This window comes from Gymnodraco acuticeps, unplaced genomic scaffold (genome assembly GCF_902827175.1).
Source record: "Gymnodraco acuticeps unplaced genomic scaffold, fGymAcu1.1, whole genome shotgun sequence".
Taxonomy (NCBI): Eukaryota; Metazoa; Chordata; class Actinopteri; order Perciformes; family Bathydraconidae; genus Gymnodraco; species Gymnodraco acuticeps.
Genome location: NW_022991213.1, coordinates 450,673 through 464,486, shown reverse-complemented (window position 1 = coordinate 464,486; position 13,814 = coordinate 450,673). Strand labels below are relative to the sequence as shown.

The 13,814-nt window shown below is 39.6% G+C and overlaps 1 protein-coding gene across 6 annotated transcripts in view; it reads right to left on the bottom strand.

Annotated features, from left to right (window-relative positions):
• The window catches only part of kiaa1549la (KIAA1549-like a), a 161,656-nt gene that overhangs the window by 52,752 nt on the left and 95,090 nt on the right, over nucleotides 1-13,814 (bottom strand). For 5 of the 6 annotated variants that reach the window (XM_034238661.1, XM_034238662.1, XM_034238664.1 and 2 more), the window contains exons 8-12: nucleotides 8,276-8,335; nucleotides 7,319-7,479; nucleotides 5,561-5,732; nucleotides 2,874-3,034; nucleotides 718-753 (exon numbers count right to left, since the gene is read on the bottom strand). In XM_034238661.1, coding sequence (XP_034094552.1) covers nucleotides 718-753; nucleotides 2,874-3,034; nucleotides 5,561-5,732; nucleotides 7,319-7,479; nucleotides 8,276-8,335 — 590 coding nt within the window. The remainder of the gene's footprint in view (nucleotides 1-717; nucleotides 754-2,873; nucleotides 3,035-5,560; nucleotides 5,733-7,318; nucleotides 7,480-8,275; nucleotides 8,336-13,814) is intronic. The other variant, XM_034238665.1, reaches the window with a different exon arrangement.

Below are 13,814 nucleotides of genomic sequence, written 5' to 3'. Positions count from 1 at the left end.
TGCTCTAGTTAAAGTGAAAATCCCTCAGTTGGTTAGTATGTTATACACACAATAACACAAACTAACTAACCAAACAAGGCAGTGGTGGACCAGAAACTTCCATATTCTGCAGTTTGGTGTCTAGTTTTCTATATATATATTTCCCTCCCACACACATGTACCCCCTGCCTGAAACGCCTCCAGTGGACTCCTTTCTTCTGGAAGATAGTGACATCACTGTGTAACAGCGCTTTATTGGCTAGCACTCCATCACATTGTACGTGATATGTTAATGTTGTTGACCAATCACAACAGATCCGGCCAGCTAACCAATCAGAGCAGACTGGGCTCTGGTTTCAGACAGAGGGTGAAAAGAGGTGCTGCAGCACAGGCAGTATGAGAGACAAATAAAGAGCATTTTGAACATTAGAGCATGGAGACATGTCACAGTAGAGGCACTGAATAAAAATATTAACCTGAAAAGGAGCAGAATAGGGCCATTTTAAATATAGCGTACATTTTTACTGAGTGATTTTTTACATGGTTAAAATGTGCTCCTGTCTGTTTCTTCCAAACTGGGGGTGTGCCGACTGCCTCCTATTATAGGTATACACTGACTGGATCACTATCTCATACAACCCCACTCAATAACAAGCCAAACTATTCCTTTAATGTTTTAATCATGTTGTCAGTCAGTCAATTAGTCAGTAATCCTCCTAACCAGTGCTTAGTCAATACCTGGTGGTGGTAACTGCCCTCCCTTCGATATGAGGTCTACAAGGAGAGAGTCATAGGGACAAGGTAAGGAAGGGGTTAATATAATAACAGAACACAATAGTGGACAATGGGAAATGACCAGATAGAATAGGATAGGATAGGATAGAAAGCATATTAATTGTGTGGAAATGGTGTTAAAATTAAGAATTTAGGATACAATTAAAAAAGAAAAATCAATTATGTATACAGTGATTTGAGTAATATCTGGATTATAATTAATCCAGAGTATACTTTTAACCTAACTGTGGCATTAAACAATCTTTACTACTCCACTTGTTGCTACCTTGCATAGAACAGCACTGCATTATGGGTACATTTGGATGTATTCCTTTACAAAAATAATTGCTTGTTTTATCAGGATATCACTGAGGAGCATGAGGAACTTTGTAAAAATGTTTGTCAAACTGTTTTACTGACGGTCAAAGCTATTTAAGTCTTCTTTGATTCGGAGGAAGAATGATTCTGTATGCTGGTTTATTCATTACATTGGGGAGCAGTCTGTTTGTTTGTTTGTTTGTTTGTAGCCTTTATTTAACCAGGTGAAAGCCCCTTGAGATCAAAAGATCTCTTTTTCAAGGGTGACCTGCAGGACATTAGTTACACATGTAACATAAAAACAACAGAACAACAATAAGGATGACATACAACATAATGTGCAGGGTACAGTTTACAAACTCTGTACATTATGTCTGTGTTAACAGCTAGACCTGAATGAGACCAGAGCGTGGTCGATAATTATTCAGTGCATGTGTAGTGCAATGACAGGAATCCTCAGAGGAAGTATAATCATGATATCAAATGGGAAACCTACTTCCAGATTTTCTGAGATATGTTCAGAGCCTTTTCAGATGAAATGAGGCCGGCCAGCTTATTGCCTGTTTACCACTTCACTGGCTGCAAGCAGCTGTTGTTCTGGCGTCATTCATGTGCAGGAGAACAATCTGACCTGAGCACAGCAGCTGGTGGCAATCCATTTGACACATGCTCATTTCAAGTGATTGATTTGTCTTTAGCGTCTAATAAGTTGATGTAGTGTGAACGCTATTATTGTGAAAGGGCCAACATTACCCCCAAGGTTCACTTCCAGTACACTGAGCCCGGCCCATTGTTTTTCAGCCGATTAGACTTCAAAGCATGCGTGATTAGCAATGACCACGGGCGATTGGGCAGAGAGAAAAACAAGACTGCACATATGGGATTACATTTTTCTAAACTGAAGACACAACTGCGTGATGTGTCGCTCATTCAAAACCTGACTATGATAACTTTGATAACATTTCTATGTAGAATTAGCATTTGGGACATTGTTAAAGGGAACATCCTCTGAATGAATTCCAATAAGTTGTGTCCATGGGTATAGTCTGAAAGTTGCTTCATGAGGAATAAATAGCAGACCTGATTTTCTTCTGCCACAGATGTTTGTTTTCTTTTTTACACCCATATGAACTTTCTTATTATATCTTTCAAAACAATTTTCTTCAATTTTTCTATGAACTACTGCTAATATTAATATATGGCGCTAGGATTTATTTCACCATTAGTAGCCAAACCCTTTTAAACTGTGATATTCAGCTTTCATATTTGTTTAATACTAATACATCAGTGTATATGTTTGTTAAATATTGTAGTACAACATTTGTGCACATTTTGATTTAATTTAAAATTATCTTCCGTTGGACATTTTACTTAGATTTTTATAAATAAGTTTTGATTTTATTTGTTTATTGTACATTATTACTTGAGCTTCTTAGGTTAATAAATAGTGTTAGTCTTTTAAATGACTTTTTAATAATGTATCAATTGTATTCTAAATTAGAGCAACAGTCACATTTCCCCGGGGATATTTAAAGTATTTGGACTCTGATTCTTCAGTCCCATTTAAAAAGAACATGAATTAGAAAATGGACGTAGTTCCCCTTCAAGGTGAAGCAGTGCTGTTAGAACACAATGGGGTGAGACTTTACTCAATAAGAGTGATGCAACAGCTGGTTATCATTAATAATTGGTAAATGAAAGAAGAACATGAAGGAAAAAAAGTAGAAAGAGAAAAAGGATATAGACATGAAACAAAATGAGAAGAAATGGATAAAGATGGAGTACGTTTGAGTAAGTCTTACCTTGGAGCGGGTTTTGAAGTTCCTGAAGGGGCCACTTTTAAACATGACCCGGTTCCGCTTACACATAATGAAGGACACCATGACGATAACCACCATCAACAGGAAGAGAGGCGTCAGAACGGCCACGATCCACAGGTTGCTGGGCGGTGTCTTCACCACAGCTGCAAACAAACAAATATCATTTATCAGTATTTAAGTATGCATTCAATCACTTCTGAGCAGTTAAGCTACTTAATGAACTGCCAGTAAGCACAAAGCAGAAATAAACACTTTTCATTTCTACCTTCCATCTTTTACATTTGTATCGCCTAAAAGGGAGACTGCAGAAAAAAAGAACTCCGATCATATCTATATTTTTAACACTCAATATTCTTAAAAAAAGATGCAAGAACTGAACATCACTCAAGTATAACATACAGTGTGGCAGAAAAGGACTGACATTTTTTGTTGATATTCACATCCAATCATTTGAATATCATAAGGGAGGAAGTCTAGAAAATATATCTAATCTAAGAAAAACGAAATGTGTTTTTAAGCAAGACAATTAACACAGTATTGAATGTATTGTCCATTAGCTACCATTCATCTAGAGCTCGATATGAGACATGTTATAATACAATGTTAAATCCTCGATTTATTCCATCCTACATTTTCTGGCTGTAGCTTCAAATTTAGCCCAACATTTTCTCATCTCACTAAGCAAAAAAGCAAAAACTGGTAAGAGTATCTCCCAGAAATGTCAATATGTTCATTTAAATTGTACCAAAAATGCATAATAAATCTCAAAACTGTAATGAAAGTAAACACATCGAGAACTGTGTTTCAAAGTTAAAAAGACTTGTTATAACATAAAGATGATCACATCAATGTCCTCCTTATAACTAAGGTTTCCAAGCAGTTTGCCTAAGAGATGTTTTCATCTAAATGATGAATGCAGTTTGTTTCCACTGAGCCTGTGAAGGCAAGCGGAATACATTTGATAAGAACACAGTGTTCAGCTGCAGGCTGAGCGCGGTGAGGAGGAGCTGTGAGAGGCGCTGACGGTTGTTTCTCCAGTTTCTTAATTATAGATTCTGATGAAAGGTGAGAGGGAACACTCCGTCCTCATCAGCAGCTACAGTTTGAACGTCTACCCAAACAATAAACACTACTACAACCCTCTGAAGTTATCCTAAAGATGAAAAAAGGGAATGCTTTTGGTAATGTCTTTACAATGGCAGCAGAATACGAAGGGTGCATCCATAATATGTTTGTAACCATTTGCATAAAAGCTAAATGCAAATAAATGTGTCTGTAAAAATGCAAAAGCCAAAGGGATATAGTCCTATTTTATGCTAATTGTTTCTATAGCTGGAATAAATCAGCAAGTACATAGACAGATGGGAATTGAGCAGTGTGTGTATATTAATGTTGCATTTCAATCGCAGTTAGCTATGTTTAAAACAGATATAGGACATGGATGTATTGTCAGTGGAGTTTTTTCTCTTTCCTCCCAGGACTGAGATTGATTCCATCTCACTTTAAGGCTCAGAAATTAGGTTATGTCTTATCTGTATAAAAAACAGTGTAACAATGATCATTGGTTGTTTACAGGGGGTTGTGTTGAATATTTGTTTAGCTGAGAAATAGTGTTGCCTGTATATTTCTGAGAAACATATGTCCAGCTGGTTCTTAGCTGGTTCTTAGCTAACACAGGCAAGCTCACACACAGACTGGTAGCCTTAAACAGTCAATGTAGATACTGTTAATCATTTAATTTATAGCGGGATATTTGCCTGATTCAAACATATTGGGTATATTGTTGTTATACAAGTCCATTGTTAGTCTTTTGGAGGACCAAACCTTAGAGGTGGTTGTGGTATGTCACAGTTATATATGTGGCTCCTTTATTTGAAATGGTTTGGAACCAAGACACCTGTCAAGTATGTCCAGTGTAGATTTATACATTTCATATATTTGATTGTGTATGTCCTATGAGAGATCCCCAGGAGACTGATGCCAAAAATGCTCCCAACAAAAAGATGTTTGCGTGGATTGGCTGACCTGCTTTTTCCTTTACACACATGATACTTAATATCCAAAACTGTTTTTTTCACAACACCATGACCTTGCTGACCTCTCAAACTCTAGCCCACTCCCACACTCCCTTCCATATTCATGGGGCTTCAACCTAAAGCGCCTCACACTCAGGGACCTTACACGGCTTTGTAAACATATTTATGACACTGTATTCAATATTAATTCCAACCATTTGTGTACTCATATGTGCCTTAAAGCTGGCACCTTACCGTTAAAGATGTATGTAATATGTATACAACAATGTATCATATACACAACAACCTGTACATACTGCCACACACAGATGTGCTGCATCTTTGCTAAACATCTTTGCTCCTATATGTAGCATTTACCAAGGATTTGAAAGTTAATGCAGTATGACTTAATCTGGTTGGGATTATAGATAGGAAATGTACCTGCTTCTTCATGGTTGGATGAATTTAGTGTAAGTCGCCTCTGATAAAAACATCAGCTAAATGAAATGTAATTTAATGTATTTTGAATATACTATAACCTCATCTGCAATTCATCTACTATTTGCACATTCAGGTTGAAACTGCATTTCCTTGTACTCTGCTCTATAACAATCACTTTGAATCTGATTAAATATTGTAACGTATAAAGCTTACGTTCGGCCTGCACTTGTACGAAGTATCCCAGGGTCAGAGCCATGGTCTGTGAGTCCAGGCTGCTGAGGGTCTTGGCGGCGGTGAAGCCGGTGATGGGGGCTCCGTTCAGCTGGGCGTAGTAGGTCATCTCCGCCGGGTTCTTGGGACCGGGCAGCCGGCGCATGCTCACCATCTGTAGGAGAACAGTAAAAAAGTGTTTAATATCTCAAGCTGATAAAGACATTCAGTCAATCAAAAGTCTGAATCATAGTTTATTTTTGAACACTTTGACGCACAACATATCATATGTAGCCAAATGTAATATACCATCCTTAATCTCTTCCCCCTAACAGATTAAAAATACTTTATCCACGGTTGTCCAATCAAAACCCTTTGATCACTTGCAGCGAGATAACTGCACATGGGGAAGACACTGGAGGATAACTGAGTCACTTGGAATCTCAGTTTCTTTTCATCATACATCTAACACTTTTTTTTTGGAGAACCCATCACACGGTTCTAATCAAGTGTTGTAATTTAATTTTGTCATAAAAAGCAGGGATGTGTGGTATTAAATGGCTGGATGATTTCTCCCCCCCCCCCCGTACTTCTTGTATCTTCCTTCTGCAGCTATAAAACTGGTCATCTGTGACTTCCCATAAAACCTGGCGGGTGTGTCGGCATAAAGCTAGGGATCGTTCATTTGAACAATGGGTAGGGAGTCGACAAATACAGAGAACAAAATACACAAACCTATGTACTGCTGAATACAATACCACCATAACGTCTCAATATAATGTTAAGATCGCCATATTTTAAAGGGCCATACCCTCTTAGAGCAGTACAATAAAATCACATATATGTTATTTTCCAAAGTATGCTGTACCATAAGTGTTTCTTAGCTTGAAACATGTTAAGCATACATCATCATTTATTATTTTGCCCATTTATTCATTTTAAAATGTGAGATTATGATTGTAAGCAGTGCCAGGTTTAAGAGCCTTTCTTGTCGATGCATTTAAAGAAACTTTGATATGTGACGAGCTAGTAGAGCTCGTCACAGAGCTGCTTAGTGCATATCATAGACTAAAACTGTAAATGCAGTTAGCAAAGATGGGCTGAAATGGGAAACTGGTTCTTTTAAAGCAAATACAAATACAAGTATAAACAAACCATATGGTAATACAGACATTATTTATGTGCAGGAATGAGTTTTAAACCCCGAAATGAGTTAGCATTGTAGCACTTTCAGGTTCCCTTATCTCGAAGTTAACGTTTTTGTTTAGATGTTTGAAATAAGGTCTGTTGCTGAAGAGATTTTCACGTTTTCTTCTTCGAAAATAAAGTAAATACCTCACTGGTGAATGTTTTAAGCTTCAGTGTGTTATAAAAACACAATAGTTGCTAACAAGTGGCTAAATGAGACTACTAAACATCATCACGCCGAACATTAGCTATTGTTAGTTCAGCACAGGTGATGCTCAGTCATGTGACGTCATGTAGTTTGTTTATAGCCTTACATTAGCTTTTAACTTCTAGCTATAGCATTTACCCTTATAAAAAAAATATCATAAAAGTGGTGATTATCCTGCTGAGCAAAACGTGTACAACATAAAGGTGTTGCCACTGAGATTATTTTCTGCAATATTCTGAAATCCAATGAAAGATCCCATTGCTTTTTGCCGAGGGAGCCCTTGTGATGCTAACTTCTGTGTTGGCCTACACATATACGTTATCACTGAACCACTCTATGACAGACTCAAATCACACCCCACCCACCTGTACGGTGTAGCTCCCTACGGAGGTGGCCCTCCGGGCTCGAGCCGCCCGAGTGCCCTGCCTCCCGGCCACCAGGAAGAGCTCGGCCAGACGCTGCTCCATCAGACTGGCAAAGCTCTGGTAGTTGGCCTCCAGAGAGGAGCTGTCTACATCCTGGATCACTGTGAGTAGAGATAAGAAGGGAAGGGTTAAGGAGGTAAAGAGGGGTTCAGGAGGGCATAGTGTGGGATAATTGACAATATGAGGAAGGATAGGAACAGAGGGAAGAAAGGTAAGGATCAAGGGAGTGAGAAAATATATAAGGGAGAGATTTGTGGTATTGATATAGAGGAGAACAAACTAAATAAAGCAGATGAGATATGAAAGAGGAATGGATGATCTATCTTTTCATTTTAAAGCTTCCATTATAGCAATGCACTGTGGGCCTCCATCTCAAACACACAGACATAAATACACAAACACACCCATAGGTGCTTGTATCAATCTTTCTCTTAAGTGTGTTTCTTACTAGAGGCTAAAGTAACTGAGATGGATCAGTGGACACACACACACACACACACACACACACACACACACACACACACACACACACACACACACACACACACACACACACACACAGACAATGAGAGAGCCAATACTATTTTGCTGAATCACACAACAGCGGGCACCGGGGCATTTAACTAACGGCTGTTCTGTCCGATCGATGCGGATCATGATTACCGTTGATCACCCAGCAGCTGTGTGTGTGTGTGTGTGTGTGTGTGTGTGTGTGTGTGTGTGTGTGTGTGTGTGTGTGTGTGTGTGTGTGTGTGTGTGTGTGTGTGTGTGTGTGTGTGTGTGTGTGTGTGTGTGTGTGTGTGTGTGTGTGTGTGTGTGTGTGTGTGTGTGTGTGTGTGTGTGGGCTGGTATCATGGTGGGGGAACACATAAAGCATATTGAGCGAGAGCAATTTACCTGTTATCACCCAATAGTTCTTGGTTGCTGTGGACGTGTTGAGATTATGGTATTCAAGGGCTGCAGAGAAGGAGAGAAAGACAAAGTTAAGTTATTAGAGAACTTTTTCAACACCACATTCATTTGGGGAAACAGGCTAATGCATTTTGTAAAGTGCATACATATAGTTCCTACTTAGCACTTTCCAAATAGTAAAACAATTTTCAAGAAGAAAGTATTTATTTTTGTATTTTCACTTATTTCCTGAGGGCCTTTGGGATAATGATTATTTGATTTGATCCCATAGACAGTCAACGATTGAGACAGAAGATGGCCTAATATTGTGTGACATGACTTCAGACTACTCCAAACACATATAAAAGCTCTACCCTAAAGCATTTATGAGGTTTCGACTGTGGGAAAGCGCAACAGTGTATCTCCTTAACCGACTCAGACATATTTAGGCTAGCTACTCTGGGATCCAACCGCACACATGATGATGTGGCTACCTCCCCTGCTATTCTACCTGGTCGGCTACCTGGTGCTGGGGATCTCCGGGACCGGTGTCGCTCCCGACGCTGAACACCCACAAGACACACCTGCGCTTGATGTGTGGCCTACCCCAGGCACCATGGCTTCCCTGGATTCAGTAAGAGTTTTTGCCATGATGACAACCCCGCTGCTCGCGGAGGACCTTCTCTCATGGACGTCTCATCTACCCGGGGTTCTGCCGCGAGGACTACGCTGTCTATGGGCCCAGGGAAATGGGAGACTTTCCACCTATGCAGCGCGCACTTGCGACGGTAAGCCGACCAGCCCAGGAGGACCTGGCTTCTAATTCTCCTACTCCTGATGTCGGGTAACGTGAAACCGAATCCAGGCCCAGAACTGTCTCAGCTGCAAACGCCAGAGGAGTTTAGAACGAAAGACGGATTACGTCTTTTTCACCTTAATGTTCGCAGCATGATTAATAAGATGGACTCCATCAGAATATGGGCCGATTCGACTGACTCTGATATCATTGTCCTTTCTGAGACGTGGCTCAAAAAGTCGATTACAAATGATATGATAAATATAAAAGATTACAATGTCTTTAGAACAGACCGTGTGGGAAAAGGGGGCGGGTTGCGATTTATGTTAAAAACCATTTAGACTGCACCTGCATCGAATCCCTAACAAAACCAAAATGCTTTGAACTCTCTGTAATTAAACTATCGCTCCCAAGTGGTTCAGACATTATAGTGGTCGGATGCTACCGCCCGCCCGCTGCCTCAAGCGAAGCCACGAATATACTCTCCAATCTTCTCCATAACTGGACTAAATCCGAGATGGTTTTACTCGGAGACCTAAACTGGGACTGGCAAACGGATTTACAAAACTCTTTCAAGGACACTTGTGACTCTCTCTGTTTGGTGCAACTAGTTAACTCGCCAACTCGGTTAAACCAAAAAGATTTAGAGAAGTCCACTTTGATTGATGTTATTCTTACAAACGCACCTCACCGTTTCTCCGCAGTAGGCACGTTTTGTAATGATATAAGCGACCACTGCGCAATTGCTTGTGTGAGAACCTGTAAGATCCCTAAAGGAAAGCCACGTCTCATTCACAAGAGGCGATTCAAACATTTCGATGAGCAGGCGTTTCTACATGATGTTTTTAATAGTGATTTACACATTGTTTCACTTATGACCGATGTTGAGTTAGCATGGAATTATTTTAAATCCACCTTCTTGGCTATATGTGACAAGCATGCTCCTTTTTAGGACATCTAGGATAAGCGGTAAAGACAACCCCTGGTTTAATGATTCTATATCCTCTCTCATTCGACAGAGAGACACTGGGCTAAAGCAAAGAAATCGAATATTCCATTAGATTGGAATCTGTATAGGACATTAAGAAACAAATGCACTAAGCTGATTAAAGACTCTAAATGTGCCTACTATCTTAATGCAATACATGACAATTTGAATAACCCTGCAAAGTTTTGGAAACTTGTTAAATCCTCCTCAGGTTCTATCACTCCAAACAGCCTTCCTGATCTCTTAAGGGTAAATCAGAGTGAAATCAAGGGCAAAATGGATATTGCAGACAGCTTTAATAATTATTTTATTTCTGCTGGCTCAATCTTTGATTCTAGCAACTCAGGGATGATCGCTGCAGAAGGAGAGCCAGGTCCTCCGCCACTTGACCCTGATCAACTGTTCACCTTTGCCCCCATCTTGACCGCTCAGGTTCACAAAGCTTTAATGAGCCTAGATGTAAAGAAATCTTCAGGCCCAGACCATAATATTCTTAACGAGTCTCAGTCAGGCTTCAGATCAGGCCATAGTACTACTTCAGCGGCTATGCTAGTCTCAAATGACATAATTGAAGCACTAGACAAGAAAAAACACTGTGCAGCATTGTTTGTTGATCTGTCTAAAGCTTTTGATTCTGTGGATCATGCATTGCTACTGCAGAGGCTTGGCTGCATAGGTCTTGGCAAAATGGCTTTGAGCTGGTTTAAAAACTATCTATCTGAAAGAACTCAGTGTGTCTCAGTAGAAGATTATACCTCAGCTGCTCTTACTGTAAACAAAGGTGTTCCACAAGGTTCTATTTTGGCCCCTGTCTTATTCTCCATCTTTATAAATGAACTAGGAAATGGGATAAACCCAGCACGGTTTCATTTATACGCCGATGATACAGTTGTTTACACAGTGGCTTCCTCTTTAACTCAGGCCATAGAGCTTCTACAGGATGCTTTTAATACACTGCAACACTCCTTGCTAAGGCTAAGACTGGTCCTTAATGCAAAAAAGACCAAGTACATGACCTTCTCTCGCTCTCGAGCTAATACAGCTGTCCCTCCGATTCTGACACTGGAAGGGACATGCCTTGACAAAGTAGCATCCTACAAATATCTGGGCATATGGATTGATGAAAAGATGGCCTTTGATGTTCATATTGGGAACCTACTGAGAAAACTTAGACCTAAACTGGGCTTTTTCTTCCGTTTAAAGAAATGTTTCCTGTCTGAAGCCAGGAAGAGAATTGTGCAGAGTTCCTTTCTGTCTGTATTAGACTATGGCGATGTGATCTATATGCATGCTCCTTCCTCCCTGCTTAAAAAGCTGGATTCTGCGTACCATACTGCTATACGTTTTGTAACGGGTGCAGGCTCTCGCACCCACCACTGCACTTTGTATCAGTCCTTAGGATGGTCCTCTCTGTACCAAAGAAGACAATCACACATGTTGATTTGTATCCTTAAGTCATTGCTAGGTAAGCTGCCCTTATATATCTCCAGACTTCTGTCCTTTTATACTTGCTTTTTTAATACCAGACGAGCAGCAAATGGGATGCTTTTAAATGTTCCTTTGATGCAGTCAGAGCTTGGTAAAGCTGCATTCTCCCACTATGCTCCCTTTTTATGGAATACGCTGCAAGTAAAACTTTGTCTAGAGGCACTTCCTACTGTAAATGCTTTTAAAGGTATGCTACGATTAGCCCTTCATGAAACATGTAACTGTTTTACCTGATGCTATTGCTGATGTGATTATGCTTCTTGCCACTGCACAAATGGCCTTCTGTATTTATATTTGAATTGTATGTTTTTTGTTTAATGCCCTTGTTTTATGTTGAAACTTGTTGTGTGCCGTGTTGGTCAGGACTCCCTGGAAGAAGAGATCTTGTATCTCAATGGGACATTCCTGGATAAATAAAGGATAAATAAAAAATCCTCTTTTCATCACTAATGTAATAACCAACTTTATTCATAATCCTTCATTGAAAATAACTAGATTATTTTATATTGTTTGTGTCCAAATGTAAAGGTATAGACATGCCTTTAAATGCCCCATTGTTGGATTAGCATGAATGACCTTGTCGACATCCACGTAATAAGGAAACACCTCCTTTGGAGTCCTTTGTTTACTTCAGTAACATAATGACATCACTATGTAACTCTTCCGCTTATATTGGCTAGCACTCCAACAGATTGTATGTGATAGGCTAAGGTGGGAGACATCTCTAAGCTGTTGATCAATCACAACAGGGCCAGCCAGCTAACCAATCAGAGCAGACTGGGCTCTGGTTTCAGACAGAGGGTGAAAAGAGGTGCTGCATCACAGTATGAGAAGATAAAGAGCTTTTTGAACATTAAAGCATGGAGACATGTCCCAGTAGAGACACAAAATACTAATATGAACCTTAACATTCGCATCATATATCCTCTTTAAGTATTTCCCCAACTAAATCTAAATCGTTCTAGAAGCATCCAAGTTATTTTTCAATTAGCATCATTATACAGAACAAGGAATGATAACAGCACAGCAGGCTGTAACTTACAACAAAGTGAGTCTTGTTTTAAAAATACCATACTACAAAAATAACTGAAATGTAAACAGAGGGCTGATGGAACCGGAGGGCAGCTCGCCTGGTTTCTCCTCTGTGTTCCAGTGCTTTCTCTCTCCGAGTGCAGCGGCTAAACTAGTGTTGAACCGGAGGCTGGTAGCTCCTCTGTGCCGTGCTGTGTGACTGACTACAGCTGACAGCCTGTCAGCAGGCAGGAGACGCTGCAGAGTGTGGGAGGACTTTAAAACTGAGCTTTGACCGCATTTGAATTATTTTACTGTGTGTGCTTCTTCTACCACAGATGATGAAAAGGTAATAGGTTCACAAGACTCATGTCGGCCGTAAGATTAGGTTCAGTGATCTGGACTGTAATAGATTGATGAATAGTATATTTAAAGCACAGTATATTATTCCCCATGGGGAAATGCAGGTATGTTGTTGCTATACACATTTACAGTTCAAATACAGACACTAAGCCTGAAATACAAACACGCACAAAGTCATGCATTTTATGGAGAGGTGTCAGAGGAAAGGGCTGCCGCTTTTCGGCAATACAAAAATCATGTGCAGTTAAGAAAATACAGGGACCCCAAGACTGTGACAAATCATTTAGTTATCCCCAGTATAACTTAAGGATATTTGTGTGCAGTTTGTAGAACAATCACCTTAGCTAGTATTTTCTTTTTAGTGAAGGCATTTAAGATGTGCTGAAAAAGGATTTGGAAAACTTTGATTTGTCTACATTGGACAAATCGTATCAATGCGTTTTTGCACAGAACAAGTATCTTAGATTGTTTTATTCGACAGCATCCACATACATTTTAGATAGAAACCCCTTAATAGTATGCCAAATATAAGAAATGATGAATCCTTTACTTAGTATAGGATAAATAACGTAGCAGGCACACATAAGTAAAACAAAAGAACAAAATATAAACAGGTACACATCTATGGTAAAAATAAATAAATACCAGCACTACGGAGATAAGTAAGTTAAAAAAATGTGTGAGGAAGCAGCCATTAATAACATAAATAGATTGAAATAGTGTATCTATGCCCTTATTTGGGGTATTTTCTGTCAAGTTTTGTCATGATTCATATACTATGATTTTCTTTTCTTTTTTTAGTTTTGAAGGGTTCCTGTGTGCTCGGCCACAGATCTGCAGAGGAAGATATTTTTAATTGACCCCTGGCATTGGGGTTCAAATATATATCTTGTCAAGTT